The 24,577-nt window shown below is 49.4% G+C and overlaps 1 protein-coding gene and 1 long non-coding RNA gene across 2 annotated transcripts; one reads left to right on the top strand and one right to left on the bottom strand.

Moving 5' to 3' along the window:
• Window positions 1-1,086: 1,086 nt before the first annotated feature.
• On the bottom strand, window positions 1,087-19,906 carry LOC140912515 (uncharacterized). Its single transcript, XR_012159300.1, has 4 exons — window positions 19,302-19,906; window positions 12,878-12,938; window positions 9,479-9,535; window positions 1,087-1,508 (listed from the first exon to the last, which is right to left on the bottom strand). It is a non-coding gene; the product is annotated as an uncharacterized lncRNA (long non-coding RNA).
• On the top strand, window positions 18,803-24,541 carry LOC140912514 (dispanin subfamily A member 2b-like). The gene is made up of 2 exons (XM_073347007.1): window positions 18,803-19,069; window positions 23,925-24,541. The coding sequence occupies exons 1-2, from the start codon at window positions 18,839-18,841 to the stop codon at window positions 24,132-24,134; spliced, it is 441 nt and encodes a 146-aa protein (XP_073203108.1). The 5' UTR covers window positions 18,803-18,838; the 3' UTR covers window positions 24,135-24,541.
• The last annotated feature ends 36 nt before the right edge of the window (window positions 24,542-24,577 follow it).

Here is a 24,577-nt window from a genome sequence, read left to right as displayed (position 1 = left end):
TTGGTGTGTGCCTATCAGTAGCGTGCACACAGAGAGCGAGGTCTGCGGCGGCCTGGCCGTTCATGCTCGTGCTGACAGAGGCTGGTGGTATCTGGGAGCTGATGCACAAAAAGACTTCCTCATGCTAAGGACAGGTGGTGGTGAGGTGCCTCACAAATGGGCATCACAGAGTCCCAAACCCTGTCCTTTACCCCCTGATGTCTCTCTCTCTCCTTCAGCTCTGTGGAGCTCCACAGGACTTGATACAGGAGCTTTTTCAGCTGCTCTGTGCTGCGTAAGGAATCCAGCACTAAGAGCGCTGGGCTGCCACCACTAGCTGAAGCCGGGAGAAAACGACATTCAACTTGGGTAATTTAATACCAAGGAGAGTGGTGCCAGTAAAGCCTAGTGTTTGGCTACACTTAGATATGGGTAGTTGTTTATAATCATAGAGGTTTAATATTTTACAGTTTAGGTGGTTGTGGCTGGCGATAACCAAATGGCAGTCACCAGCAGTCACAGAGAAATCCAAAATGGAGGTCTGGGAGCGATTCGGCCAATAGCAAGCAGGCAGGCTGAAGTGAAACAAAGGTCACAGAATCATAGAATCCTAGAATCTCAGGGTGGGAAGGGACCTCAGGAGGTCATCTAGCCCAACCCCCTGCTCAAAGCAGGACCAACCCCAACTAAATCATCCCAGTCACTCCCAAACCCTGAAGAGAGGGGTCAGTTAAAGCATAACACAGGTCTTTAATCAGGTCCAGCTTTGATTGACAGATAGAGGGCTTAAACCTGATTGGTGGTGGGACTGTAAAAGTAAGCAATCCCAATAGGTCAAAATCTGTGTAGAAGGAAGGTAGCTGACAGGCTTCATTTAGTCTGTGTTTGCCTGTCAGTGTGAGTGGGAGTAATAGAAGCATCATCAAAAGAAAAGACCAAAGAGGTAGAAAACAAAAAAGGGCTAAAATCGCTGAAGGAAAGGCAAGCAGTGGCAACGAAGCAGCCGTGGCAATGATACCATTGACAGAGCAGGACTATTCAAAGGGAAAGGAAGACAGCGGTCAGGTAAGCATGGCGATTCTAATATAAAGTATAACGTATGCATGGGATAAGAAAGCTGGAGGTTTGTTATAATGTCAGTGTTTAAGGATTTGCTGTCAGCATTCTGTGTGTGACTGGCCATTCCATATGGAATGTAACCACTTGAAGCTCTTGTTTCAATGGTCTGATATCACAATTTGGAATACTTTGGTATGTACCTGTGCTAGCAGAAGTTATGCCTTGTTAAGAAAATGTATGGATTCTTTGTTCGTTTAATAAATTTGTTGTATTAGGGAATATTGTGCTAAATAAAGAATAATTTTGTTTTCGAAGAATACTGGCTGGATGTCAATCCTTTGAGTGGAATGCTGTATCCATGTCCTTCCAAGGGTCAACAGAGGTAGTCTGTTCCAGGGAGTCCTCCAAAGGGCGGACAGAAACCCGCGGTAAAAGCCTGGCAAATCCTCGAGAGCGGGCCACCCTTTTACCTACCAAAACAGACAAATTAATAAATTGAGTTAGGCAGGCTATGGCGGGGTGTCAAAAGTCTAATTTTGGGGGTAACAGACTCAGCCCCTTCACTGCAACTTGGTGGTGGTGTATTCATTTAGATGGCATATAGGGTCCCAAAGGTGTTAACATGGCCCCACTTGTGTCTAACTCAACACAAGGTTTATGGTTTGGCATACAGAGACCACGGCCAGCTTGGCACCATGGCAACCAAGGCCGTCCCTACCCATATGCAAAGTACACAGCTGCATAGGAATTTCCTGGTGCCCTACACAGCTGTGTGCAGCCCCAGCCCCTGCTCCGCTCTTCCCCATGGCCCCCGCCCCTGTTACGCCTCAGCCCCGCCTCTTCTCGCCCCTGCTCCGCCCCTGCCCTGCCCCCACTCCAGCCAGCCCTTCCCCTGAGGATTGCAGCAGGGGTCGGGCTCCCTGCACTTACCAGCGGCGGCCGGCCCCAGTCTGCTCTGCTCCCCTGGCTACCAGCCACGCTGCTGGCGAGTGCTGGGGGGCCGTTTCCCCCTGACCCCCACCTTAAGCCTGGGAGCCAGGGGAGCAGAGCAGGCTGGGGCCAGGTCACTCCACTTCCCGCAGGCAGTGGCCAGCGCCCCTTTACCGCCCCCTGCGGAGGCCTGTGGCCCCACACAGCCCACCCCCATGGGGGGGCTGCGTAGGGCACCAAAATGGCTAGGTACGGCCCTGATGGCAACACATTCTTTTAACACTTTATTGGAGATGCAGCAAAAGAAGGACAAACAATTAAAATGTAAAGCATTAAGTAAGGCTTTCGTCCTAACAACATCCCTTGTTCCCTTTAGCAGGAGAGTCTTTAGAAGGACCACCTCCCTTGCCCTAGCCCTTGTCTGACAGTTACTCAGATCAGCATTTCTCAAATGCAGCCGCTGAGCCTTTTCTTGAGGCCACAGCCTCCTGGATAGTGATTACGGGGGGGGGGGTAGCGGCCCCTTCCCCGGAGGCTACCAGCAGGGGTTGGACCCTGCCCCCCTTTGGAGAAACAAACACTGGAGGAGCAGGCAGCCAGTGAGTTCCCCACCTTCCAGGTGTGGTGTGGTCAGGTTTCCATCGTGGGGTGGCGGGCTTCAGGCTCCATCCAAGCGGCGGTAAGCTCCATCCCCCAGCCATGTGGTGGGGGTGCCAACCCCGGGTTCACCCCCTCCCCCATTGCCCCGACCCCTGCTGCCTCCCTCCCCACCTCCACATCTTGGGCTTAATTTGTCCCCAGGAGTTGGGGCTGAGAAGTCTGCTGTGAAAATTGATATTTGTATATTTGTTAATGTCACTTTTCACAGCAGACCTAGTAGCTAGCTGGGAGGCTGTGAAAAGAGATATTAACAGACAAGGATCACTTTTCACAGCAGCAGACTTACTAGCTAGCCAGTAAAATAAAAAAATGCAAAAGAACCAACAACAAAAAAGACAAGAAGGTGCAAAGCACCTTCTTTGTATTTCTATTCTCGATACGTCCAGTAAAGAATAGAGACAACTGTACATTATCTTTGAGTCTTCTAAAACAAACAAACCAGCCCCAAACCCTACATTAATTACAATGATTTGGACGTGTATATGTGCATATTTATTTGTTTCTCCTAAAGTTCATTAAGTACTTTAGGAAAAATTGTCAGAGCAACCACCAGCAAGAATGGATGGCTGCACTCTGAGGCCACCAACATTTTTATTTTGAGAACCCCTGGTCTGGAAAATAATAACTGAGCTCTGTGGAAAAGAGAGAAAGTTAGCTGACATGAGCTGGAGCTCTTGTTAATGTCAGATCCTGTTTGCTTCACGACAAAACAAGTCCCATGCAAGGGGAAAAAGAAGAACAGCAGAGAGAGAAAATGCAGCTTTGGTTGCTGCTGTTGATTTTTCACTTTCAACCTCACTGCTGGAAAAACACAGCACGTGGTCTCAGCAGCCACTGAGACTTGGCAAACTTGTACCTTATCCGGCTGTTCAGGGCACTGCATTTAGTAGCCTCTGTCTGGTCCCAGCAGTGTTGTGAACAGGCAGGCCTGGCAAACGAAGTCAGGCTTCCATTAGACAGAAGGAAAACGGAGAGGGATTGGCAAGAGAAGACATAAGGTAGGGAAGGAAAAGGACACATGGGAGGAAGGGGGAAAGACAAAGTCTCACACCCAGGTGAGGGACGGGATTTAGCCAAAGCCCATGCAGGTGATGGTGTCAGCTGGGTCCCTTCTCTGTGTCCTGCTCTGGTCAGAACGTCTCAGAATGAGGATGAGAATGGAACAAGGGTGTCAGGCTGGGTCCCAGGAAATGGTGGGGGTGGCAGCCATCTGGATGAACCCTGCACCTTCCCTTTTGTTCAATCAGTGAGTGTGCTTGCCTCACCTCTACTCAATGCCTCCCTCCCTAGCCCCATTGGGAGGACCCTAACGGGGTGTGATTGGTGGGATCGCCCATCCCCTCGTTATTCTGCCCACCAGTTCGGTTGGATGTCTGACCTGCCAATATTGGGGCATTGATTTCCAGTTCCACACGCCTCTTGTTTACCAGGCGTGATCTTCGCACTCTCCTTGAATTACATCCCTTTGCCTTTTCCTTTGAACTAGTTCGGTCTGGCTGTCTCCCTCTGGCACCTTTTCCCACCAACATTTATTATTCTAGGCTCACTGTGACATTTAATGACCTTTAACTCACTTTTCACGGTGGCGCTCACAAGTGGGGTCAGTTTGTCTGCCCAATTATTACACTGGTGGTGACAAAAAGGAAACTCTCTGGAGTGTGTGAGCACCGCAGGAGCAGCTGTGGCTGACGGCAGCCGGCAGAGCTGTCAGATCAGTGGGTTGGTGTGCTGGAGGGTGAACTTGGGATGAGTGAGTGTAGAAGCCATGAGCATGGCTCAGAACTATGGCCCTCCCTTCCTCATGGATTTCATTAGGAAATATAAGGGGGAGGGGAGGAAGAACATTTGGAGTGACAAAGCTCTGCAGGAGGTGGGAAGCAGTGACCCAGCTGTGACGACACACTTCCTGTCAGTTCATGAAAAACTAAACAAATTCCTTGACCAAAATTTCCTTAAGATGGAGTTAAGGGTCAGAGCATGTTACACTTGGGAGCATGTCAACATCCTGGAAGAACAGTTCAGTTCTCAACGAGGAGAGCCAGGACATTCCGAGTTAAGGTTAAACTGAAAAAGATCACCCAATGTTTGAATAGATGGTTTGTGCAGCAGCTGTTCCCAGAAAGCTAAATTGGAATTCCCACCCTCCAGCCAAAGAGTGGGGAGGGGAGCTTGCATGCTGACTGGAATTTTTTGTCTGGCCCTCCTCTATAATGGGTCAAACCAAATCCCTAGATCCATCATCCTTCAGCTCTTGGGGTTCTGAAATAAGAGCTTATTCTTGTTCTTGCCTGGCTCCAGCTTGATTAAATACTACCCCGTAATGAGTCCAAGTGGCCTCCCTCCGGTCCTGAGAGGGAGGGACCATTACCCACCCTGGGTATTGCAGGCCAGGGGAGACTGAGCCTCCTCAAACAGGCGGTTCACACGCTGCCTTTGACCTACCCCCCTGGTGAGCAGAGCCAACCCCCTCCCTCCACACTGGAAGCACAGAGGGCGGGACAGAAAGGCGGAACAGAAAGATAAAAGCTGGGCCCTGTAACTCATCTGTGGCTGAGACAGGGGAGGAGGCAGATTTGCTGTGCTCTCTGTTGGATCCCAGACCAGCCACTGAGCTGCGTAGTGCATTGCCAACTGAGGAGGCTGAGGGCAGCGAGGATCTGCTAGGGCCCTGGGCTGGGACCCAGTGGAGTAGGGTGGTGTGACATTCTGTACCTCGTGGGAACACCCTACACCCCCATGTTCATCCTTATAATATGTTTGTGTGATGTCTAATGCAAAGTTTGTCATGTCAGGTGTCTTCGAAAGGCTCATGATGCACTGAGCATTGTTATTATAGTAATGTTATAGGTTGTAATTTCATGTATATAGTTATGAGGCTGAAAATGTGTCCTCATGGCTTAAAAAGATGCAGGCAAAATTCTCCAAGAGCAGAGGGGCAGTTCACACCTCATCAGGGCATGTATGGGACAAACCCAGCCCAGCCTCACAGGAAAAAAGGACACTGGCCTAGGCAGCAACAAAAGATCTGTTGGGCTCTCAAGTTAGTCACCGCCCTTACCTTGATCAGAAGGGACTACAATGAGGTAATGCTCACCTGACCCTGAAGGGGGGGGCAAAGGCAAGAGGGAAGAAAGGACATGATAAAAGGGAGAGACGTTTGCCATGCTCTTCCTCTCTCTTTCACCTACATCTACAGACATTACCACCAAGTGACTGAAGTGCTGATCAAAGGGGAGAGCCTGGCTGAAGAGCAACCAGCCAGCCTGTCGTGAGAAGCATCTAAGTTTGTAAGGACATTGAAAGTGTTAAGATCAGCTTAGAATGCGTTTTGCTTTTATTTCATTTGACTAAATCCGACTTGTTATGTTTTGACTTATAATCACTTATAATCTATCTTTTGTAGTTAATAAATCTGTTTGTTTATTCGACCTGAAGCAGTGCGTTTGGTTTGAAGCATGTCAGAGACTCCCCTTGGGATAACAAGCCTCATACATATCAATTTATTTGTTAAATTGATGAACTCATATAAACTTGTAGTGTACAGCGGGTATAACTGGACACTGCAAGACAGAGGCTCCTAGGGTTGTGTCTGGGGCCGGAGATATTGGTTAGTGTCATTTGGTTGCACAATCCAAGGAGCAACTTACATGCCAGATGCTGTGTGTGAACAACCCCAAGAGTGGGGGTTCTCACAGCAGAGCAGGGTAAGGCTGGCTCTCAGAGTCAAGGACTGGAGTGACCTAGCAGATCACTGGTCTGGATAACACCAGAGGGGAACATTACACTCACTTCTGGTTTATGGCCTATGTTCCTATAGCTCATACCTCAGGATTTCAGCCAGCCACTGAGGAAGCAATTCTCCCCCACAGTGTATTCTGGGAGGTGTTATTAATTTTTATTATTATTATTATTAATTTTGGATCTCCTTCCTCTGAAGGGATGGCCCCAGTTGGAGATGGGACACTAGGTAGGTTGGAGGTGAAATCAAGCATTCTCTCTCTCAGGGCCTTGGCTGGGTCATTTATGTCCAGGGTCTAACAGATTGCCATATCTGGAATTGGGAAGGAATTTTCCCTCAGGTCAGATTGGCAGAGACCTTGCGGGGTTTTGACCTTCCTCTGCAGTGTGTGGGTGCAGGTCACGTGCCAGATTATCTGGGTATATTTCACCTCATCAATTCCCTGCCATTGTGAGGGCCTCTGGCATTGGTGTACCTCGGGTCTTCTGTTCTCTGCTTGTGGCCAGCCTATCAGGGGTGGATGGGTGGAGCAGGGGCAGGTCCAGCTGGGGAAGGGAGGAGGAAGATCCCTCCTGGGGGCAGTAGGGGTATATAGGGCCTGGCTCTGTTTAGTTTAGTTTCCTGACCTAACCTGGGCTCCACAGCCCCTCCTCCAGAGCTGCCTGCACTCTGCCCCCACACCACCCCTGCATGGAGTCCAAGGTACAGGCCGTGAGCAGCCCCAGGGCCCGATTGCGCCCTACCCCAACCCCGCGCAGGGCTTCCAACTTAGCAGACCATGGACTTTGTGCTCTGGTCCCTCTGCAATGTCCTGCTGTGCCATGAGACCACCTGCCTGGGCTGCCCTGCACTGACCTGCTCCATCAAGGTGAGAACCCCCCTTACCCCAAATGCCCCGATCCTGCCAATCCAGCCCACTCTGGATCCCCAGGGCCCATTGCCACACCCCACCTGCGTCTCCCCAACTCTGGGCATCTCTTTCTCCCCCCTCCCCCCTCATTCCCCACCCCACACACATCCTGAGCCTTCAGCAGAGTTTTGTTTCCTCTGCTCCACCTACCGTGGCTCTGCCTTGCATTTTCCTGATCTGCTGCCATCCCCCGGAGCCTAGGGTGACCTGATTTTTTCACACTTGCTATTTCTAGACACTTTTTTGGGGGTGGGGTATAGTTGCATATATAAGACAAAACCCCTAATATGGGGATGGTCCTGATAATATTGAGATGTCATGTTACTCTACCGGAGCCACCGGCTCTGTCTCTGTCCGTACCAAGGCAGAACTGCATCTCCCCAGGGGGGGCCAGCTGGGCTGCCCCATACCTAGGGCTGCCCTGTGCTGCCCTCTGCAGGCAGCCATGTGGGGGGGCCATGCTGTATGTGGGTTTGGAGCTAAGGATGTGGCCGGGGGGGGGAAGGGGGGGAAGTCCATGGGGCCGGACGAGTTGCATCCGAGAGTGCTGAAGGAATTGGCGGCTGTGATTGCAGAGCCATTGGCCATTATCTTTGAAAACTCGTGGCGAACCGGGGAAGTCCCGGATGACTGGAAAAAGGCTAATGTAGTGCCAATCTTTAAAAAAGGGAAGAAGGAGGATCCTGGGAACTACAGGCCAGTCAGCCTCACCTCAGTCCCTGGAAAAATCATGGAGCAGGTCCTCAAAGAATCAATCCTGAAGCACTTGCATGAGAGGAAAGTGATCAGGAACAGCCAGCATGGATTCACCAAGGGAAGGTCATGCCTGACTAATCTAATCGCCTTTTATGATGAGATTACTGGTTCTGTGGATGAAGGGAAAGCAGTGGATGTATTGTTTCTTGACTTTAGCAAAGCTTTTGACACGGTCTCCCACAGTATTCTTGTCAGCAAGTTAAGGAAGTATGGGCTGGATGAATGCACTATAAGGTGGGTAGAAAGCTGGCTAGATTGTCGGGCTCAACGGGTAGTGATCAATGGCTCCATGTCTAGTTGGCAGCCGGTATCAAGTGGAGTGCCCCAAGGGTCGGTCCTGGGGCCGGTTTTGTTCAATATCTTCATAAATGATCTGGAGGATGGTGTGGATTGCACTCTCAGCAAATTTGCGGATGATACTAAACTGGGAGGAGTGGTTGATACGCTGGAGGGGAGGGATAGGATACAGAAGGACCTAGACAAATTGGAGGATTGGGCCAAAAGAAATCTGATGAGGTTCAATAAGGATAAGTGCAGGGTCCTGCACTTAGGACGGAAGAACCCAATGCACAGCTACAGACTAGGGACCGAATGGCTAGGCAGCAGTTCTGCGGAAAAGGACCTAGGGGTGACAGTGGACGAGAAGCTGGATATGAGTCAACAGTGTGCCCTTGTTGCCAAGAAGGCCAATGGCATTTTGGGATGTATAAGTAGGGGCATAGCGAGCAGATCGAGGGACGTGATCGTTCCCCTCTATTCGACATTGGTGAGGCCTCATCTGGAGTACTGTGTCCAGTTTTGGGCCCCACACTTCAAGAAGGATGTGGATAAATTGGAGAGAGTCCAGCGAAGGGCAACAAAAATGATTAGGGGACTGGAACACATGAGTTATGAGGAGAGGCTGAGGGAGCTGGGATTGTTTAGCCTGCAGAAGAGAAGAATGAGGGGGGATTTGATAGCTGCTTTCAACTACCTGAAAGGGGGTTCCAAAGAGGATGGCTCTAGACTGTTCTCAATGGTAGCAGATGACAGAACGAGGAGTAATGGTCTCAAGTTGCAGTGGGGGAGGTTTAGATTGGATATTAGGAAAAACTTTTTCACTAAGAGGGTGGTGAAACACTGGAATGCGTTACCTAGGGAGGTGGTAGAATCTCCTTCCTTAGAGGTTTTTAAGGTCAGGCTTGACAAAGCCCTGGCTGGGATGATTTAACTGGGAATTGGTCCTGCTTCGAGCAGGGGGTTGGACTAGATGACCTTCTGGGGTCCCTTCCAACCCTGATATTCTATGATTCTATGATTCTATGAAGGAGCAAGAGGCCAGCCGAGCCCATTGGCTCTGGGGGTAAACCCCGAGGTGGGACTTGTGGGGGGAGAGGGGAAGCAAAGGGGGTTCACTTAATTCAGTGAGCACATGCTTATGCAAAACTGAGAACTGAGCACAGCACCTGGAAAAAGGATACATTGTTCACGTTTCCCTGGAGAAAGGGCCCAAACTCTGCCATCTGTAACGAAGAACAATAGATTTAGCAGCTCAGACTAAACAAGAACTTACTGAAAATCCAGCCCACACATATCCCTGCGAGGCTGCGCCAAACCCCCTGCCTTCTCTGTTTCCAGGGCTTGGACTTCTCTAGCTACAAACTCTGAGGCATTTGGAGGGCTGAGACAGAAGGGGTCAGATCCTCAGCGCTAGTAAATCAGTAACACTCCATTAAAAGCAATGGAGCCTTAGCAATTTACACCAGCTGAGGATCTGGCCTCAGAGGCTTGGCTCTCAGACGCAGTTTATCCACTGATATTTCAAGAGGCTCTGATGGAACCCACTGACCTGCCCATTCAGTTATTCTTGGGGTGGAATGAGGGCTCCTTCATATGCATTTAGAGCCCCCAGGGTCCCTTACCCTCCTCCAGTTCTCATACATCCTTTCAGGGGAATGAGAATGAGCTGGATTCTCCTTGGAGCCCAGCAGGGCTGTGTTTTTAACTATCTAGGCAGCTCTAGCCCTTCTTTAATCATTATCAGTTAGCCAAGATAGATCTTCAGCTGGTGCCAATTGGTGAAGCTCCAACAATTTCTATGGAACTGTGCTGAAGACATGGCCGATGACGGTGTTTCAACCTCTCCTGATCAATCGGTCCATCCAGCACGCTAATCATTCCTGAGTGCTTCTCCAATTCCCTTCACTTCTGGGGGGAGATTTTTTTCTATTTTAACTTTTTACCCCTTTTCTGAGTCTCTCTTCTGACAAATGACTCCCCCTGAGTTGCACATGGCTCTCACTTCTGTCGGCCGGCCTGAGGCACAGGTCTCTGGCTGGAACAGATCAAATTGTTTTCAGATGTTGTAAAACAAACAGGGCCTATCAGTGTGCATGAGACATTGGCCTTGGCATTGGTTACTGTTTAGGTCAGCTGCCGCATTGTCAGTTCCCAGTGTGCACAGGGAATAACACTCAAGTAGAAACCATGTGGGTTTCAATTTATTCAAAAGATTTCAGGGCTCAGTTAGAGGTGCTGGGGGCTGTTAGACATGGCGAGTGAGCGTACTGCAATGGAAACCGTAACTTATGCAGAAGTAGCAGGAAGGCGAACGCCTAGCTGGAATTAGCACACACCGTAAAGCAACCCTCCCTTGCTTTGTTCTTACATGTGCCAGAGCTGGCTTGGGGGGTGGGGGGGGGGTGGCCACAAAGGAGCCCTGGGACTCTGCTGAAGAGGGGGTGGTCACATAGATAGGGTGGCCATATTTTTCCCAGAGGGCCAGCCGGAGCCTCTCCCCTCATGCCCCCCGACTGGGGCGGCCTGAGCCCTCCCTGCCTCCCACCAGCACAGTGCTGGCCTGAGATCCCCTTCCTCACCAGCATCTGGGGCCAGCCTGAGCCCACCCCCATCCCGCCACCTACCCGCAATCCCCCTCCTCCATGCAAACCCCTTACCCCCTGCATATGGGGCTGGTCCTCCAAGCTCCCCCGCTGCTCGTGCATGCGGAGCGGGTGATCCAAGCCCCCCACACTGCCCAAGGCCCCCAGCACCTGCCTGCACACTGGGCTGCTCAAGGCCCCCTCTGCCCCCTGCATGTGGGGCAGGTCAGCCCGAGCCATTCCCCCCAGCCTTCCTTCCACCACAGGGCTGGTGTTGCCACTTGCCCCCTCCCACACCCCGCACATTCCTCTGCGGCCCGCTAAGGTTCCCACCCCACTTTTTTGGCAACACCGGGCATTTGTCCCATTTGCTCTTGCCAACTGATGATCAGTTGGCAGAGCAATTGGAAACAAACGCCCAGTTTTGTTAAAAACATTGGGAAGCCTGGGACAGGGCCTAAAAAGGGACTGTCCTGGCCAAAACAGAACATATGGTCACCCTTACCCTAGAGCAGTGGTTTTCAAACTGCGGGTCGCGACCCAGTACTGGGTCGCAGAATGTCAGGCACTGGGTCGTGGCAGCTCTGGTCAGCACTGCCGACTGCGCCGTTAAAAGTCCCGTCGGTGGTGCTGCCCGGCTAAGGCAGGCTAGTCCCTATCTGTTCTGACACCGCGCTGCGCCCCGGAAGTGGCCAGCAGCAGGTCCGGCTCCTAGGCGGGGTGGGGCACGGGGCTCCGTGTGCTCCCCCTGCCGCCAGCACCAGCTCCGCACTGCCATTAGCTGGGAACTGGCCAATGGGAGCTCGGGGGAGGCGGTGCCTGTGGCCGAGAGCCACGCGGAGCTGCTTGCGTGCCTCCACCTAGGAGCCGGACCTGCTGCTGACCGCTTCCGGGACACAGTGCGGTCCGCGGTGCCAGGACAGGCAGGAAGCCTGCCTTAGCACCCCTCTGCGCCGCTGACCTGGAGCCGCCCAAGGTAAGCCCATGCCCCAAGCCCACACCTTAATCCCCTGCCCCACCCCTGAGCACCCCCAAACCCAGAGCCCCTTCCTGCACTCCAAACCCCTCGTCCCCAGCCCTACCCCAGAGCCTTCACTCCCCAGCCCAGAGTCCTGACCCCCTTTCGCACCCCAATCCCCTGCCCCAGCCCTGAGCCCCTCCCACACCCCAAACCCCTTATCCCCAACTCTGTTGGGTCACAGGCATCAACAATTTTCTTCAACTGGGTCGCCAGAAAAAAGTTTGAAAATCACTGCCCTAGAGGAGCTCTCCAGGCAGAGAGATGCCTGCAAAGGGGGCAGCTGCAGAAGGAAGATCCAGAGCGGGAGAGGCAGTCACATAACCCAGGGCAGAGCTCCTCCTTAGCCCTGACAACAGGGTGGATTTGATTTAAATCACTAGTCAGGAAGACTCGATTTAATCATGGATATCTAAATAAAAGTGCATTCTTATTGGTTGTTATAACCTTAATACATATTCTTCACAACTCAGAGATAGATGTAGGTTTCATTTTTAGAAGGTACACACTATACATTGTTAATGTAATTTATTTTGAAAACTTTTCAGATTAGTTTTACAGCTATATCAGAAAATGAATGATTGTTTGATATTTCTTTTACCAAAGGTAATTGAAGCAGATATTTATGAAGTCAGTGGGAGGTGAACGATCTCCAGTTCAACAGGTTAATTATTAATATTTGGAGGATTTTCTTGCCATGCTGTATTAAGAGGAGAACATCACCAGACAGACATTTAAATTGCTTTATTTAACTAAAACAACAATATTATGTATTCTGAATTTTTTCTTCAACAGCAAACATATAATATTTTAACAAAACAAGCATATGATTTTTTGAATTTAAACATTCAAGTTTTTTAAAATCAGGTTTGTTTTTGTTAAAATTGTTTTTAACCGAAATAGTTAAATGAAATATTAAAAAAAAAAAATCAACTATATCCGCCAGGTCAGCATGAGAAACTTACAATATTGGCTTCTGCAGCTAACTCAGTCGTCTTCACCTTCATTTTCCTGTTTGTTCATAATCTGGAAAAGAAAAACAAGCTTTACTGCTTTTTCAGGTCCCAAACGATTTCTCAGTTTGGAATGAATATATTCTTTCTACACTGGCAGAAGAAGCTACTGCTGTTAAAAGTGAGATTATCACTTCAACAGTTTCTGAACCCATGTGCTTACGTGACTTCCACCAGTTCCACCAGATGGGATCCACCTAACGAAGAGAGGGAAGAGCATCTTCGCAGGCAGGCTGGCTAACCTAGTGAGGAGGGCTTTAAATTAGGTTTGCCAGGGGATGGTGACCTAAGCCCAGAGGTAAGTGGGGAAGTGGGATACTAGGAGGAAACACAGGGAGGAGGGTACAAGATGGGAAGCCTCCTGAATCATACTGAGAAAGTAGGGCAATTGGCTAGTTATCTTAGGTGTATGTACATGAACGCAAGAAGCCTGGGAAATAAGCAGGAATAATTGGAAGTCCTGGCACAATCAAGGAACTATGATGTGATTGGAATAACAGAGACTTGGTGGGGCAGTTCACATGATTGGAGCACTGTCATGGATGGGTATAAACTGTTAAGGAAGGACAGGTACGGGAGGAAAGGTGGAGGAGTTGCATTTTATGTAAGAGCGTGGTATGATTGTTCAGCGCTCCAGTGTGAAACTGGAGAAAAGCCTATTGAGAGTCTCTGGGTTAAATTTAGAGGTGAAAGCAACAAGGGTGATGTTGTGATGGACATATGCTATAGACCACTGGATCAGAAGATGAGGTAGATGAGGAGAGCAATACAGCAATGCACAGACAATCCAGGAAACTTTTGGAGAGTGTTGGGGACAACTTCCTGGTACAAGTGCTGGAGGAACCAACTAGGGGCCACGTTCCTCTTGACCTGCTGCTCAGAAACAGGGAAGAATTGGTAGGGGAAGCAGAAGTGGGTAGCAACCTAGGCAGCAGTGACCATGAGATGGTTGAGTTCAGGATCCTGACAACAGGAAGAAAGGAGAGTAGCCAAATATGGACCCTGGACTTCAGAAAAGCAGACTTAGACTCCCTTAGGGAACTGATGGGCAGGATCCCCTGGGAGGCTAATATGAGGGGGAAAGGAGTCCACGAGAGCTGGCGGTATTTTAAAGAAGCCTTATTGAGGGTGCAGGAACAAACCATCCCAATGTGCAGAAAGAATAGCAAATATGGCAGGCGACCAGCTTGGCTTAACAGTGAAATCTTCGGTGATCTTAAACTCAAAAAGGAAGCTTACAAGAAGTGGCAATTTGGACAGATGACTAGGGAGGAGTATAAAAATATTGCTCAAGCATGCAGAGGTATAATCAGGAAGGCTAAGGCAAAGCTGGAGTTGCAGCTAGCAAGGGATGTGAAGGGTAACAAGAAGGGTTTCTACAGGTACGTTAGCAACAAGAAGAAAGTCAGGGAAAGTGTGGGACCCTTACTGAATGGGAGAGGCAACCTAGTGACAGACGATGTGGAAAAAGCTGAAGTACTCAATGCTTTTTTTGCTTCAGTCTTCAGAGACAAGGTCAGCTCCCAGCCTGCCTCACTGGGCAACACAGTATGGGGAGGAGGTGAGCAGCCCTCAGTGGTGAAAGAACACTTTAAGGACTATTTAGAAAAGCTGGACATGCACAAGTCCATGGGTCCAGATCTAATGCATCTAAGGGTGCTGAGGGAGTTGGCTGATCTGATTGCAGAGCCATTGGCCATTATCTTTGAAAATTCGTGGCGATTGGGGAAGGTCCCGGACAATTGGAAAAAGGCAAATATAGTGCCCATATTTAAAAAAGGGAAGAAAGAGAACCCAGGGAACTACAGACCGGTCAGCCTCACTTCAGTCCCCAGCAAAATCATGGAACAGGTCCTCAAGGAATCCATTTTGAAGCACTTGGAGGAGAGGAAGGTGATCAGGAACAGTCAACATGGATTCACCAAGGGCAAGTCATGCCTGACCAACCTGATTGCCTTCTATGATGAGATAACTGCCTCTGTGGATATGGGAAAATTAGTGGATGTGATATATCTTGACTTTAGCAAAGCTTTTGATACGGTCTCCCACAGTTTTCTGGCCAGTAAGTTAAAAAAGTATGGATTGGATGAATGGACTATAAGGTGTATAGAAAGCTGGCTAGATTGTTGGGTTCAATGGGTAGTCATCAACGCTCGGTGTCTAGTTGGCAGCCAGTATCAAGCAGAGTGCCCCGGGGTCAGTCCTGGGGCTGGTTTTGTTCAACATCTTTATTAATGATCTGGATGATGGGATGAACTGCACCCTCAACAAGTTCACAGATAACACTAAGCTGGGGGGAGAGGTAGATACACTGGAGGGTAGGGATAAGGTCCAGAGTGACCTAGACAAATTGGAGGATTGGGCCAAAAGAAATCTAATGAGGTTCAACAAGGACAAGTGCAGAGTTCTGCACTTAGGAAGGAAGAATCCCACGCACCGCTACAGACTAGGGACCGAATGGCTCGGCAGCAGTTTTGCAGAAAAGGACCTGGGGATTACAGTGGACGAGAAGCTGGATATGAGTCAACAGTGTGCCCTTGTTGCCAAGAAGGCCAACGGCATATTGGGCTGTATTAGTAGGAGCATTGCCAGCAGATCGAGGGAAGTGATTATTCCCCTCTATTCGGCACTGGTGAGGTCACATCTGGAGTACTGTGTCCAGTTTTGGTCCCCCCACTACAGAAGGGATGTGGACAAAATTGGAAAGAGTCCAGCAGAGGGCAACAAAAATGATTAGGGAGCTGGGGCACGTGACTTAACGAGGAGAGACTGAGGGAACTGGAAAGGAATACTTGTGGCACCTTAGAGACTAACCAATTTATTTGAGCATGAGCTTTCGTGAGCTACAGCTCACTTCATCGGATGCATACCGTGGAAACTGCAGAAGACATTATATACACACAGAGACCATGAAACAATACTTCCTCCCACCCCACTGTCCTGCTGGTAATAGCTTATCTAAAGTGATCATCAAGTTGGGCCATTTCCAGCACAAATCCAGATTTTCTCACCCCCACCCCCACCCCCATACACACACAAACTCACTCTCCTGCTGGTAATAGCTCATCCAAAGTGACCACTCTCCCTACAATGTGCATGGTAATCAAGGTGGGCCATTTCCAGCACAAGTCCAGGCTTTCTCACCCCCCTCCCCCGGAAACACACACACACACACACAAACTCACTCTCCTGCTGGCAATAGCTCATCCAAACTGACCACTCTCCAAGTTTAAATCCAAGTTTAACCAGAACGTCTGGGGGGGGGGTAGGAAAAAACAGGGGGAAATAGGCTACCTTGCATAATGACTTAGCCACTCCCAGTCTCTATTTAAGCCTAAATTAATAGTATCCAATTTGCAAATGAATTCCAATTCAGCAGTTTCTCACTGGAGTCTGGATTTGAAGTTTTTTTGTTGTAAGATAGCGACCTTCATGTCTGTGATTGCGTGATCAGAGAGATTGAAGTGTTCTCCGACTGGTTTATGAATGTTATAATTCTTGACATCTGATTTGTGTCCATTTATTCTTTTACGTAGAGACTGTCCAGTTTGACCAATGTAAATGGCAGAGGGGCATTGCTGGCACATGATGGCATATATCACATTGGTGGATGTGCAGGTGAACGAGCCTCTGATAGTGTGGCTGATATTATTAGGCCCTGTGATGGTGTCCCCTGAATAGATATGTGGGCACAGTTGGCAATGTTTTTATGGCTGATTTAGAACAACGCTTCCTCAGCTCTCGTCCCCTAAAGCCCCTACTCTACTTGCGCTATATTGATGACATCTTCATCATCTGGACCCATGGAAAAGAAGCCCTTGAGGAATTCCACCATGATTTCAACAATTTCCATCCCACCATCAACCTCAGCCTGGTCCAGTCCACACAAGAGATCCACTTCCTGGACACTACAGTGCTAATAAACGATGGTCACATAAACACCACCCTATACCGGAAACCTACTGACCGCTATTCCTACCTACATGCCTCCAGCTTTCACCCTGACCACACCACACGATCCATCGTCTACAGCCAAGCTCTGTGATACAACCGCATTTGCTCCAACCCCTCAGACAGAGACAAACACCTACAAGATCTCTGTCAAGCTTTCTTACAACTACAATACCCACCTGCAGAAGTGAAGAAACAGATTGATAGAGCCAGAAGAGTTCCCAGAAGTCACCTACTACAGGACAGGCCTAACAAAGAAAATAACAGAACGCCACTAGCCGTCACCTTCAGCCCCCAACTAAAACCCCTCCAACGCATTATTAAGGATCTACAACCTATCCTGAAGGATGACCCAACACTCTCACAAATCTTGGGAGACAGGCCAGTCCTTACCTACAGACAGCCCCGCAACCTGAAGCAAATACTCACCAACAACCACATACCACACAACAGAACCACTAACCCAGGAACCTATCCTTGCAACAAAGCCCGTTGCCAACTGTGTCAGTCTGCAGAAGAGAGGAATGAGGGGGGATTTGATAGCACCCTTCAACTATCTGAAGAGCGGTTCCAAAGAGGACGGAGCTACGCTGCTCTCAGTGGTAGAAGATGACAGGACAAGGAGTAATGGTCTCAAGTTGCAGTGGGGGAGGTCTAGGTTGGATATTAGGAAACACCATTTCACTAGGAGGGTGGTGAAGCACTGGAATGGATTACCTCGGGAGGTGGTGGAATCGCAATCCCTAGAGGCTTTTAAGGCCCGGCTTGACAAAGCCCTGGCTGGGATGATTTAGTTGGGGATTGGTCCTGCTTTAAGCAGGGGGTTGGACTAGATGACCTCATGAGGTCTCTTCCAAGCCTCATCTTCTATGATTCTAAGAGTTCACTGGTGTGACTTTCTTTAAAACATCATCAGCAAGCACGTATTTCTTGAACGGTTCTTATTCCCAAACTGCTGCCCGTACCATTATCGGTTTTCCCCTCTAGCGAGAGAATGGTCTGGTAGATCTCAAATCAACAAAGGCTACCCTCAGAAAGACCTCAAGACTTCTGGAATATGCAGCTCAAACAGTTTCACTTTTGTTTCTACTGCCTGTCCCTCCCTTCTCACATTTATCTCCAGACTTCTTCTCCTTGTCCAGATCTATTCTGCCCCCAACAATCTTCTATTCATTGAACTTTTTGAAACTTTGCACTTTTAGAGAGAGGTCAGGGATTGACTCTGTGTACACAGATTTGCAGAGGGACAATAGGGGTTGAGGTCTGTTATTCCTCACCTCTCTATATTGTTTACTTATTTTAAAACATTTTTGCTGGTAAGAAGCATGCTACCTCTGGAGACACAAATCCACAGTTTGAGAACTGCAAAACTAAGCATCTCTGATGGTATTTTCTAGACTGAGCACTGAGTCCCATTGGGTAGATAGAAAGATTAACCTAAATAATCTATACAGAAGCATCTGGCTCCCCATAAGATTGGGTCCCTAATCCAAGAACTATTGGAACTCATTTATAAAAACTTTTCTTAAACATTACCCGAATATATTGTCTCCTCTGAGAGCCTCAGAATTTAGAATCCCGATTCCGTGATGAGATCTCTTTGAGCTGGAATGTACCTTACTTAAAACTGTCTCGAGATAGGGTTTTTCCCTCAAAAAGGATTTTATCAAAAAACCAAAATCCGATTTAAATAATAATAATAATTAAAAAAACAACAACCCCCAGCTGTTTGGATGCTTTTAAAGGAATCGCGGCTTGTTCTCCACCCTGCCCTACAACACCCTTGCCCCTGCAGCGCCCGCCGTGGGGCGCCCTTCCGCAACCTGCCCCGGGCTCCGGAGTGAGTTTCGTTTCCCCCCTTTTCTGCCCCCGGCCGCCGCGCCGGCCCAGCTCCGCCCCCGCCGGCCCCACCCCGCGCGGCATATCTGGAGCCCCCGCTCCGGAGCGGCCAGAGCCCTCGCCATGGATCCCGGTGTGAGCCTCGACCTGCAGCCCCGCGACGGCGGCAAGATGGGGCAGGGCGCCTCGGCTCCCCCGTACTCCTACCCCTACACCGGCCTCGGGCAGAGCGGCCCCGGGCAGAGCGGCCCCGGGCAGGAGCCGCCCCGCGACTTCGTGCTCTGGTCGCTCTTCAACACCGTCTTCTGCAACGTCTGCTGCCTCGGCTTCATGGCTCTGGTCTTCTCCTTCAAGGTGAGCCCGGGCGGCTCCGGGGCCAGGGGCGCTGCCCGCGAGTGACAGGTGCCCGGCCCGGGGCGGGGGAGGCGAGTCCCCAGGTGCGGGGCAGCCAGGCAGGGCTGGGCACCGGCTTCCCGGGGCTGCGATCTTAAAGGCTGCTCCTCCCGCTCGGAAACCATGGATGGAGCGGCCAACGGAGACCTGCATCACAGACGGATTTTACAGGCGACCCCACCCGAAACCTTACCATTTTTGCCGGGCCTGTTAGCAGCGTTGCAAGTGATCCCTCCTCAGCTGGGGTGGGAGGAGGTATTGTTTCATGATCTCTGTGTGTATATAAAGTCTGCTGCAGTTTCCACGGCATGCATCCCATGAAGTGAGCTGTAGCTCACGAAAGCTCATGCTCAAATAAATTGGTTAGTCTCTCAGGTGCCACAAGTCCTCCTTTTCTTCTCAGCTGTGTGGCCGCAGAAAGCCTCCTAGCGGTTTGCAAAATTGTCCGCCCCGAGGGTGTGAGTCCCTGACCTGGACTCCTTTTCTTGTAATCCACTGGGAATACAGTTTCACTCCTGTACATTTATTTGTTTTTTTAAAATGCCCTTGTTATTACGGTCAGCACCGCCTGCCATTTTCCCTCTGGTAACGTTGCGTGGAGGGATGTCATTGCGCTGTTTAATTTGTATTTTTAATAGCAAATAAGCTTTGAAAATAGGAACAGTCGCTCGGAGCTTCAGCAATCACATTGTACAGAGCGTCTAGCCCCGGGTGGGCAAAAGTTTTGGCCCGAGGGCCACATCAGGGTGCGAAACTGTATGGAGGGCTGGGTAGGGAAGGCTGTGCCTCCCCAAAGAGCCTGGGCCACACCCCCTATCCGCCCCCTACCATTTCCTGTCCCTGTTTGCCCCCTCCCGGCATGCCCTGCCCCTAACTGCCCCCCTGAGACCCCACCCCCATCCAAGCCCCCCTGCTCCTGTCCCCTGACTGCCCTGACCCCTATCCACACCCCTGACAGGCCCCCCGGGTCTCCCACACCTATCCAATGCCCCCACGACCCCTATCCACACCCCTGACGGGCCCCCCGGGAACCCACCCCCTATCCATTCCTCCTGTTCCCGGACTGCCGTGACCCCTATCCAAACCCCAACCCCTCTTGCCGTCCCGCACGCACCACCGCTTCGCCCGCACCCCCCACATGCCAATCAGATTGGCAGGAGCTCACAGTCCTGCTGCCCAGATGGAGCCAGCTGCACATGACTGCAGGGGAGGGGGGACCGCAGGGGAGGGGCCGGGGGCTAGCCTCCCCGGCTGGGAGCTCAAGGGCAGGGCAGGACGGTCCGACCCGCGGGCCATAGTTTGCCCACCTCTGGTCTAGTGTAACATTTCCTGTGTATATTGCAATTTTACAGTTAATTTACAGTTTTTAATGCCATTTTGTTTTTATAACACAAGTTTATTCTGGGATCATATGCCTTCAAGGCTGACTGGTTTCTGGGGTTGGTGTAAAAACTTCTTCAGTGGCCTTTGATCCTCCAATGGGGATTGCCTTTGTCAACTGTTGTTTTACCTCTATCAAGCACCCTAGTTCTTGGAAAAGGGTCCCCACTACTGGCCAGATTTTCCTTAAGATTGAAAGCACCCACATGCGTCTGAAAATCCCACGAGTCGCTGCAATATTTTTAAAATTCAGGCTCTAAGGGCACTGTGCTACCTTGCAGGAAATCCTTCTCAAAGGCAAACTTCTACTGTAACTTGTTTAAACCTAGAACCCCACGATAAGTTGACAGCCAAGAATGCAAAAATCATGAGTTATGCACCTAAACTTGATTAAATTAAAAAAGAACAATTTTGGGGTCTTTTAATGTGCTTTTCAGTTAGGACCGTCCTTAGGATTTATGGGGCCCTACGCTGTATTATTAAACTGGTGCCACTATGCCGGACCAGCAGCCCAGGCTCACAGCCCGGTGGGGAGGGGTAGGGATGAGGCAGCAAAAGATACTGAGCCGCCCGGCCCGCCTCACGGTGACGGAGTCACAACGCTTTAACATTGCCAGCGTAGACTAGCCCTAACGCAGTCTGAGTAAATATTACCGTAATGCATAACTGGTTTTGTCAGTAAAGTTGGAAACTGACAGTATGTACCTTGGGGTTGGCAAATGCCTGTAAATTGGCTTCATTACCACTTGAATGACTCTTTAACAGTTTCAATGTTGTGCTAATAGGTCTGGCAGGCTGGAAGGCTTTTTCACTTTTAAGTTACTAGATCCCCTCCAGAGGAAGACTCACCAGGCTGCAGCAGCTAGCTGTGGGAGCCGCAGGAAGGGTCAGAACAGGGATAGGAAGGGTGGGAGAGTGGACTCTAAGACCCAGGGGTGCCCCAAATTTTCATGCCCTCTGCAGCTGCCTATGCCTAAGGACAGCCCTGCTTTCTGTTTCAGAGCCTTTAGGTTGCCCTGGCTTCATATTTTTGCTGTTACCTTTCCCAAGGAATCCATATACTTAAAATGGTTGTACTTTGCTATAGAGTTCAGTACCATTTTGGACTTCCAGTAACATGGGATTTCCCTGACCTCCCACCCTTTGTAATTGCAAATTTATTAAAAAATCCTTATTTCTGTAAGTAACCCCCCATCCTGCAAACACTAAAGCGCACCCTTTACACATCTGGTACTTTGTTTGTTGCATACTTAAATGTTGACTTTTCAACTGAATTGTTTATACTTCTAATTGCATATTTTAATTTCAATCCACCTTTTAGGCACGTTGCATATTTCGTTCTGCTGCACTTTGGGGCGGTATTTGTATCTAAATGTCTGCAACCCCCTATATGTGTGGGTGTCATGGGAAAACCAGTTAAAGCATTTTAAACTAAAGGCATTAAGAGGCCTCCCCCCCTAATTTCCCTTAGTTGCTTCCCTTTACTAATAAGGGCTTGTCTACACGGTGTGATGCTAAAGGTGTGATGTTAACTCACACAAGTTACACTGCCATAAACCCATGTATGGATGCTCTCATTCAGAAGCACAGTGGGCTTTAATTTTGACAACAGTAGCCAGGTCCAGGTCAACCCCAGAAGACTGCAGGAATTCTCCCTCCCCCCGCCCCAAGACAATTAGTCATCATGTCTTTCACCGGTCTTGAATGTTTTAAAGTCTTGTATAGTCCAGATGTAAATTACATTTATTTTATTTTAAGTCCAGAGAGGAGGAGGGAAGCAGTGGAGTACTCCTCTTAACTGGTAGGGCCTGTGCATGCAGAAGGTGTTGGCCTAGCGACACAGTGATGCTCTCTATAAGCAATGTATATAAAGTGGTGACATTGATGTCCCATTAGAACTGACCGATTGAGTTACATTTTTGGTGCTTTAAACTATAAAGATTCCTCTTTAATCTCCGCCTCTACCTGCTCGCTACCCACACATAATATACCCCTTACCTTCTACTAAGTATGCACTCCTAGGAATATTTACTTTTACAAACGCGACACTGTCCCTTACACGTTTCTTACACCATGAATCCACGATGGCAAATATTCTGAAATAAGAGCATGCACACGGAGCTATTCCACTAGAACTATATTGCTTTAAAGTCACACGCTACCTGATTCTGGAATCCTATCCCAAATAGATAAATCCCTAATAATGGAAAGAAAGAAAGAATAAAGGAAAGTTCTCTCCTGAGAGAACTGGGAAGTAGGGTCTATTTCAACCACAAATTGTTGGTTAAATGCAGGGATTGTTGGGTGAAATTCTCTGTGCTGCAGGAAGCTGGACTTCATAAAGGCCCCTTCTGTGATTGAATTTACTGGTTGCCTGTTTTTGCCTGGCAGTGCTGGAGCTCTGCTGGTTCTCTTGGGCAGTGCAATTAACATGTCACTGGACTTCTCTGTCTGAATTCTGCACGCCTTGACAACTGTGCATGTCCAGGCGCTCCATGGAATAAATTAAACAATGAGATAAAGACATAATATACAGTAGTGAATAAATGGGTAATTCAGCCATAAGGTTTCTCCCTACTGAAAATGTCCAGACTGTGTGTAAATGTGGTGTAGCTCTGTTGGTCCCAGGATATAAGAGACAAGGTGGGTGAGGTCATATTTTTTTTAATGGCCCAACAGAAGTTGGTGGAATGTACGACTTTGTCTCTTTTGGCATCAGAATTTGGCCCAATAAAAGGTATTACCTTACCCGCCTTGTCTCTCTGCAAGGCGAAAGACAAGCTGCTAGAAGACTGAAAGGAGTGGGCAGGATGAGAGGGAGTGAGAGAGCTGGTGAAATTGGCTACAGCAAATCTATGGAGAGACTTAAAAACAAGGAGGGCAACTTGGAACTTAATCTGGAAAGAGAGGGGCAGTTCTGAGGGTGCAGAAGATCCATGTGTGCTTCTTGGGGCATGTGAGCAGGCAGGTAGGGTGGTTAAACACGTGTTGGCATCTTGAGGGATGGGGCTAAGGGAGGCCACAGAGGAGTTGCTGGAAATCAAGGTTAGGGGAGATGAGAACCTCTGGGGAGGAGGATTTCAGCTGAGGGGCTGTAAAGGCAGTGGAGCACATGGGCGAGGTCGCAGAGAGAGCGAGAGGCAGTTCCATAGGAAATATGAAGAGAGGAGAGTTCAGGGCCCAAGGGGAAGCTAAAGTCACAGAGTGGGGAGGTCTCAGATGTGCAGAGTGTCAGGAGTCACTCTGTTCATTTCCCCCCACACCTCTGCTTGCCAGCAGCACTGGCTAGTTGGAGACGGATATTGAGAGTTGATGAGCACCCAGAACTTCCACCAAAGTCTTGAGAGCCGCAAGTTCACAGCCGCCCTGAGAAGCAGGTCTTGGTGCCTCAAGCATTTCACTCTTTACCCTTATTACTTCCCCTTCCTCCCCGCAGGCCAGAGATCGCAAAGTTCTGGGTGACGCCAATGGAGCAGGAAGCTATGGCAAGACTGCCAAGTGCCTGAACATCGCGGTCCTGGTACTGAGCATCTTGACAGTGATTCTGATCATTGTCCTCGTGGCAACAGGAGCTGTGGCCGTCTCGCAAACAATTCAACAGGGGAACCAAAACAAGAACAACTATGGCTTTAACTACGGCAACTAAACCACCCCTCAGGATTCTCCCCAGCTGGATGACTTCTCCGCAAGTTCCCTTACTCTGCTCTGCTTGCCTTTGTCCTGCTGTTTAAATTGTCAAGGGCTGGAGTGCTCAGTTACTGAGTGGATGAAGGGGCAGCGCTCTCCTGATGCTCCAGTTGTTCTGGAGGGGTCACTATAGTGACGGGGTGGGGTGGGGGGGAGGTTTCTCACAATGCTCTGTTTTCCCCATCCCAAAAGCAGACTGCGTGGCTTTCAAAGCCCTCTGAGATCCTGCAGTTTTTGAGGAGGGTCAATGTTGTTCGTCTTGTGATTATTCAGAATTTTCTCTTTAGAGAATTATTTTTGTAGAGCTCTTCTTGGCAGAAATGTGCGGGGACTATTTTCAAATAAATGTTTTTTTCCCTCTTGTAATTGGTTTATTTTTTATTCTTTTCAAAAGAAGCAGTT

The sequence above is a fragment of the Lepidochelys kempii genome, chromosome 6, assembly GCF_965140265.1.
Source record: "Lepidochelys kempii isolate rLepKem1 chromosome 6, rLepKem1.hap2, whole genome shotgun sequence".
Classification (NCBI taxonomy): Eukaryota; Metazoa; Chordata; order Testudines; family Cheloniidae; genus Lepidochelys; species Lepidochelys kempii.
This window is presented reverse-complemented; position numbering and strand designations above follow the sequence as displayed.